The sequence below is a fragment of the Pecten maximus genome, chromosome 1 (genome assembly GCF_902652985.1).
Source record: "Pecten maximus chromosome 1, xPecMax1.1, whole genome shotgun sequence".
Taxonomy (NCBI): Eukaryota; Metazoa; Mollusca; class Bivalvia; order Pectinida; family Pectinidae; genus Pecten; species Pecten maximus.
Genome location: NC_047015.1, coordinates 5173453 through 5181863, shown reverse-complemented (window position 1 = coordinate 5181863; position 8411 = coordinate 5173453). Strand labels below are relative to the sequence as shown.

The window sequence follows — 8411 nt, the reverse complement described above, 5'->3', positions numbered from 1 at the left end:
TTTGCCATCCTCAATATAATGCCAACATAGATGTTAACAAAATGTGTAAACCCAACTAAGCCGGACTATGTCACCTGATACACAGAACATTATCCTTGTAGAGAGTCGCGGGTCACAGGAGGTGGAGGCTCGGACAGTAACTGCCTTTTCTCTCCAGGACATACTGGATGGTCACATTTCTTACACTCAGACTGACCACACCCACAAGGAGCCGACTCAAGACAGCTTTCTCTTTATAGTGACCGATGGCACCAACCTAACACCACTACATCGAATCAACATCACTATACATGTAAGTTGTCTGACTGATCGTTGATGATTGATCAACATCACTATACATGTAAGTTGTCTGTTATCTTTGATAGTGTAATATCAGTGTAATACAATTAATTATGTACCTGTTGTCTTTGATGGTGTAATCAGTGTAATACAATTAATTACATTCCTTTGTTATCTTCTGTTATTAGCTGGTCAATGATGAAGCACCAATGGTGATGACTGAACAGATATTTGTACGAGAGAACTTCAATGTGTTGGTGACCAATGCCTCCCTGTATGTTGTTGATATTGACACATCTGCTGATGACCTCATCTTTACTCTGGATACAGCCCCACAACATGGTAGCTACATACACCCTTAATATGACATTGGTAACACTGGAACATATAAAATATCCTACCCATTCTGGAGATTAGTAAGCTCTCACTGTAACATATAAAATATCCTACCCATTCTGGAGATTAGTGAGCTCTCACTGGAACATATAAAATATCCTACCCATTCTGGAGATTAGTGAGCTCTCACTTTAACATATAAAATATCCTACCCATTCTGGAGATTAGTAAGCTCTCACTGGAACATAAAAAATATCCTACCCATTCTGGAGATTAGTGAGCTCCCACTGGAACATATAAAATATCCTACCCATTCTTGAGATTAGTGAGCTCTCACTGTGACATATAAAATATCCTACCCATTCTGGAGATTAGGAAGTTCTCACTGGAACATATAAAATATCCTACCCATTCTGGAGATTAGTAAGCTCTCACTGTAACATATAAAATATCCTACCCATTCTGGAGATTAGTAAGCTCTCACTGGAACATATAAAATATCCTACCCATTCTGGAGATTAGTAAGCTCTCACTGTAACATATAAAATATCCTACCCATTCTGGAGATTAGTAAGCTCTCAAAACTTCTGTCACATATACCGATATACCTGTACTCTCAATACATAATACAGTAAAACAGATCCATCAATGTTTTCCTGATCAACATGAACATTATTTCATCCCACTGTTAAACAGGGTCAATGGGGAAGAGAGTTTCTGTACTGGATCCAGTAGTGTCTGCCAGAGTTCTCCGTAAGGGCGATATGTTTACCTACCAGGTGAAGTATTTCATATATTATCTATAAAATAAGGAGGAATTGCTGTGTTGTTTTGATTGAATCCACACTGAACTAAGACATCACAGTATTCTGTTGTTTACAAATTTGATGTGTCTTTAACATTGCTCCTTTTTACATTTGGCATCAAATATTTAGAATATTACATGTAATTTCATACACCTGTCTTTCAAGGATATACTTGGTGAACTCTTGGTTTATCGTCATGATGGAGGGGAGCTTCCCAGCGACACTTTTACTCTCTCACTGACCGATGGAAAATTTACTGACACCAGAACTTTATCTGTGGTCATTGGCATGGTCAACGATGAAACTCCAAGGATATCGATAAACAGAGGTCTTAGGGTAAACTCAGGTAAATCAGTATTACCTTCTTACCAGGTAAATCATTAAAACCTTCAAACCAGGTAAATCATTATCACCTTTTAACCAGGTAATTCATTATAACCTTCTAACCCGGTAAATCATTATTACCTTCTAACCAGGTAAATCATTATAACCTTCTAACCAGGTAAATCATTATTACCTTCTAACCAGGTAAATCATTATAACCTTTTAATCAGGTAAATATTTATTACCTTCTAACAAGGTAAATCATTATAACCTTCTAACCAGGTAAATCATTATAACCTTCTAACCAGGTAAATCATTATAACCTTCTAACCAGGTAAATCATCATTACCTTCTAACCAGGTAAATCATTATTACCTTCTAACCAGGTAAATCATTATGACCTTCTAACCAGGTAAATCATTATAACCTTTTAATCAGGTAAATCATTATTACCTTCTAACCAGGTAAATCATTATAACCTTCTAACCAGGTAAATCATTATTACTTTCTAACCAGGTAAATCATTATTACCTTCTAACCAGGTAAATCATTATTACCTTCTTACCAGGTAAATCATTATAAACTTCTAACCAAGGTAATCATTATTACCTACAAACAAAGTAAATCATTACTCCATTTAACAATGTTTACCTGACAGAATTATACCAGATAACTTCCAGAGTCGTCAGCAAATATAAGTTTATCTATACATTGTTGTTATCTTGTAGGCTCTATAACTCCCATCAAGTCTAAAGACCTACAAGCCACAGACATTGACTCCAATGATGCTCGTATAAAGTACACTATCAAGAGGGACCCAACGAGTGGCCGTCTGAGACTGAATCGGTCAGGGAACCCAGACCCACAAACAGTCTCCATCCATGGACCAATTCATCATTTCTATCAGGCTGACATTGATAATGGTCTCCTTGAGTACCAGAACATGGCAGGGGAGACAACTGGTGTGATCACCTTCAAATTTGATGTGTCGGACCCAGAGGGCAACCCTCTTATTGACCAGATATTCTATATAACAGTGTTAGGTCTGTAGTATAACATATTTACCACATAATTGTCCTGGTATCCAGGTTTTAGTTTTACATTCCAAATGTCAATAGTGTAATAAAACCCTGGGGCATTTTTCATTTGTAGTTTGTCAACTTCTGTATCCCCTATGGTTTATATTGCTTAGATTAAACTAAATAGTTGTTTCACTAAAGTTCTCTAGAACATACCAGTTCATCAATACATGACCTTGATCATGTGAATTTTGACAGGTAATTTGTTACCAATACATCATGGTTTTCTGACATCCTGAATTAGCTGTATACATTAGGATAGAGATATTGAGGATACATTTTAGTTAGATGTATGGTTATACATTAGGATTGAGATATTGAGGATACATTTTAGTTAGATGTATGGTTATACATTAGGATTGAGATATTGAGGATACATTTTAGTTAGATGTATGGTTATACATTAGGATTGAGATATTGAGGATACATTTTAGTTAGATGTATGGTTATACATTAGGATTGAGATATTGAGGATGTATTTTAGTTAGATGTAATGGTTATACATTAGGATTGAGATATTGAGGATACATTTTAGTTAGATGTATGGTTATACATTAGGATTGAGATATTGAGGATATATTTTAGTTAGATGTATGGTTATACATTAGGATTGAGATATTGAGGATACATTTTAGTTAGATGTATGGTTATACATTAGGATTGAGATATTGAGGATACATTTTAGTTATATGTATGGTTATACATTAGGATTTAGATATTGAGGATGTATTTTAGTTAGATGTATGGTTATATACATTGTAAGTTATATTAGGATTTAGATATTGAGGATACATTTTAGTTAGATGTATGGTTATACATTAGGATTGAGATATTGAGGATATATTTTAGTTAGATGTATGGTTATACATTAGGATTGAGATATTGAGGATACATTTTAGTTAGATGTATGGTTATACATTAGGATTGAGATATTGAGGAAATATTTTAGTTAGATGTATGGTTATACATTAGGATTGAGATATTGAGGATACATTTTAGTAAGATGTATGGTTATACATTAGGATTGAGATATTGAGGATACATTTTAGTAAGATGTATGACATTACATGTATTGTGGTATATTATAGAGGACCGAATCCCACCACAGATGCTAGCTAACAAGGAGCTTGTGGTATCTGAAGGGGCGGAGGTGAAGATAACCACTGACAACCTGTCCTTTACTGACGTTGATTCCGAGCCAGGGACACTACAGTACTTCCTCTTATCGGCCCCACTGTTAGGACACTTGGAGCTCACAGACAACCCAGGTAGAATTAGTTGTAGTTGAAAACTTCTTTTAACCTCTGAGAATGATTCTCCTGGCTCTAAATCTCAAGTTTGTTGTCAGATGACCGTTAAGGCTCATGGGCCTTTTGTATTTACTAAAGAGAGATTTTTTATGTACCCTTCATATCTCTTTACCAGGAGTACCTATATCAGAGTTCACTCAGTCAGATCTGGCGGCCAACTGTGTGTTATATGTCCATGACAGTCCAAAGGAGGTCTACAGTGACCGCTTCACTTTCACCGTCACTGATGGAACCAACGAAGTAAGGTTTATCACCTTATAGATTTCAAGATTTTCAAGATTTTTATTCAACACTCAGACACATAAAATATGTGTTACACGGGGAAACATACAAATACACTTGACAGAATGGACAGTTGATTTTAGAGCTCTCCAGAAATGAAGTACATTTACATATCATTGATTAAGTGAATTTTTATAGTTCAGCATATTGCACTTGTACACACATCCAGGTACACATGTGTGCATACAAACATATACATACAAACATATACATACAAATGATGTTCAAACATATATATACAGTGCAACTTCCGAAAACCGAACCTTCTAAAAACCGAACACCTCTGAATACCGAACGAATTGTCATTGTACGGAATTGGTCCTTCTTTATTATAGTATTAAAAAACTTCCAAATACCGATCCCTCTGAATTCCGAACACCGGACTGATTTTGTGTCCGGTTCCTGTTAAAATATACCAAAAATTACTTCTGAAAACCGGCCTTACCTGAGCGATTATGACACGATGTCAGGCCAGTCAACCGTGAAACAACAACTGTGACGGGTATTGTGTGAAGCCTTATTGTCTCGGGACCTAAGTAGATGATTTGTACCGGTATCCAATATATACCCCAAGGGGGCATTATGACGGAAGGCCTAGTGTATAATCAACACGACAATTATGAAACAATGCCACACTTCATTGAAGCGCGTCGGTTCGTTTATCTTCTCAATGCAAGTAGAGCTAGAAGTCTGAGTTTCGCATTTAATTTAAATGAGGCCCAAAAGGGGTTGTTTTCGTAAAGAAGCCCGTGATGTTTTTTAGACAACAGCGATGTCGGAAATACGACCAGTATCATCTGATCAATTGTAATTGATATTGAAACAAAACATCTTCACACCCTTTGATATTATTTGATATGTTCTGTATTGGACTATCGTTCCCATCCACATGACGAAGCTTCACCGGATGTAACATAATGTAGGCCGATCGTAAAGTGTAGTTGTACATGTGAAAATGCTGTTTAAAACTATTGTTAAAGTCATTTGCCTTTCTTATATATTCTGCAATATATACATTGATTAACTTTCATAAAATGCATATTATTCAGACAATCCAAATTGTCTAAGTATGTACGTGCCGTTTTGTAATCGGGTGCATTCTAATAAAACAAACATCGTCCAACCAATTATATCCCGAATTTGACCGGTCATTTTTCGACCAACTTCTCCAAACCGAACCCTCTATAAACCGAACAAATAGTCATGTCCCATGCATGTTCGGTTTATAGAGGTTCCACTGTACAAACATATACATACAAACATATAGATACAAACATATATATACAAACATATACATACAAACATATAGATACAAACATATACATACAGACATATATACATACAAACATATATATACAAACATATACATACAAACATATAGATACAAACAATACAAACATATACATACAAACATATACATACAAACATATAGATACAAACATATAGATACAAACATATAGATACAAATATATGCATACAAACAATACAAACATACAAACATATACATACAAACAATACAAACATATACATACAAACATATACATACAAACAATACAAACATATACATACAAACATATACATACAAACAATACAAACATATACATACAAACAATACAAACATATACATACAAACATATACATACAAACAATACAAACATATACATACAAACAATACAAACATATACATACAAACAATACAAACATATACATACAAATATATACATACAAACATATACATACAAACATATACATACAAATGCATATAATGAGATACTTTAATACACGTGCCCACATACATACAATGTATATATAATGATTATGTATATAATTTGTTCTTATATAAATCTACAGAGTGTTTATAAATGTATAAAACTGGCTTATTTAAATCTGAACAGATAAACATTAGTATCAAATTTGATTACAGAAGACGAGACATTTTGGTTAGGAAAATAGATAAACCTGCCAAAACTTGTTGATTGCATAGTGACAAAAATCTTTTTGACTTGTTCATATTTGGGTTTATATAAAAATAGTAAGGAATATATTTGTTTCGTAGGGTAGATATAGAAATATTATTGCATGCAAAAAGGTAATGAAATTCATCCCCAATATTTTCCGCAAATAAGTTACATAAATGATTTTATTACATTTTTACCAGTGAAATATCAAAAATTATTCATTCTATAAAAGTGATATTTTTCACTAGTGACAAATATCATATTTTTCACTAGTGAAAAATATCACTTTTGCTGATTTGACCAATCAAATCAATGATTAGAAAATACCAAAATAATTGACCAATCAGAAAGCCTGACATATATGTCAGCACCTGGACAGGAGAAACTACTTTTTTTGTTTACAAATTATCGCTGTAGTCCTAGTTAGCATATGGGGTAGGGTTTTCGTTGATAAAAAATGTAATAAACAGAATATCTAACAGTGTCTTCAGTAATACCCGCTGTGCACTCGTGAAAAATATCAAAATATTAGCCCCACTCGTGAAATATATTTGGTATTACTGAAGACACTGTTAGATATCCTCTATATCTTGAGAGATATTATACCATCTACCTGTTTCTATTGGAAATTTTAAATTTGAAGTGCAGGGTTTTGCTATAGGTGTTCTGATATGTTCTATTTTTCTATACCAAACTTTGTTTTGAACACGAGTACAACTGCCCACGAGATGAGTAAGGAATGTCAGAGATAATAACAAGGTTAGGTTTCTCACCTGTAAGTAAACAAGGTTAGGTTTCTCACCTGTAAGTAAACAAGGTTTGGGTTCTCACTTGTAAGTAAACAAGGTTAGGTTTCTCACCTGTAAGTAAACAAGGTTAAGTTTCTCACCTGTAAGTAAACAAGGTTTAGGTTTTTCACCTGTATATAAACTGGGTTAGGTTTCTCACCTATAAGTAAACAAAGTTAAGTTTTTCACCTGTACATAAACAAGGTATGGGTTCTTTCCTTTAAATGATCATTTAAGGTTCATCATCTTTAAAAAACAGGGTAAGGTTTCTCACCTGTAAATAAACAAGTAAAGGCTCTATTTTAAATAAACATTATCTGTAAATATAGGTATGGTTCCACCTGTTAGTAAACAAGGCTATGCTCCTCGTGTGAGCAGAAATGTTTCAGTCTTTGAATGATTTACTAGGTATTTGAATAATTCTTCTTTAGCAGAAAAATGTTTTGAAGATTTTCATGAAAGCTTTAGAAAACTAATAATATATGGATTATTTGTTTAAGGTGACGCACAAATTCAATATTGCCATCAACCCGGTGGATGACGAGATACCTGTTGTCACTAACAATGGAATGAGGGTCCAGGAAGGGATACGCAAGGTCATCACAGAGTTTGACCTCAGGGCTGTGGACAAGGACACTGGTGTAATTACATCATTTCAATTAAACTTAAAACTTTTCATCAGTTAACCTAAGTAAAGAAGCACTTTATGGTAACTTTTTCTGCTGAATTAGTAAATGTATTTTAATAAGCTGAATTAAGATTTGAGTGGACAAGGTCAAGGTTGAAATTTGTCACATTTGACCACAGCATGTCTAGGATAAGGGGTATTTTTTACACTGTTCAACACATTTTAGGAATTTAATGGCCTACTACCATTTCTTATACAGGAAGACCACATTGTATTCCAAGTAATTCAGCTCCCACTCCATGGCAGCCTTGACCTTCAGGAGGGCGAGGAATACAAACCAACTCTGACCTTCACCATGCTGGATATCTACAATAGTAGAGTCAGTTATCAACATGATGGTTCTGAGACAAGGGAAGATAACTTCTCCTTCACTGTAACAGATGGCGCCACCTCCATGTTTGCCATGCAGAGAGATCATCACAGGGGTGATATCTTTATACCCCAGTCAACCCCAGGGGTAGGTAATCAGGTGATGGATTGTGTAAGTAGGGAGACATTTTGACACCCCAGTCAGTCCCAGGGGTAGGTAGTCAGGTGATGGATTGTGTAAGTAGGGCGACA

General features: G+C 34.6%; 1 protein-coding gene across 1 annotated transcript in view; it reads left to right on the top strand.

The window, feature by feature from the left end:
• The first annotated feature begins 67 nt into the window (after positions 1 to 67).
• LOC117340118 (extracellular matrix protein FRAS1-like) overlaps positions 68 to 8411 on the top strand; it is a 67281-nt gene continuing 58937 nt past the window's right edge. The window contains exons 1-8 of the mRNA XM_033901906.1: positions 68 to 292; positions 468 to 621; positions 1312 to 1368; positions 2474 to 2788; positions 3913 to 4092; positions 4250 to 4374; positions 7663 to 7803; positions 8050 to 8307. Coding sequence (XP_033757797.1) covers positions 68 to 292; positions 468 to 621; positions 1312 to 1368; positions 2474 to 2788; positions 3913 to 4092; positions 4250 to 4374; positions 7663 to 7803; positions 8050 to 8307 — 1455 coding nt within the window. The remainder of the gene's footprint in view (positions 293 to 467; positions 622 to 1311; positions 1369 to 2473; positions 2789 to 3912; positions 4093 to 4249; positions 4375 to 7662; positions 7804 to 8049; positions 8308 to 8411) is intronic.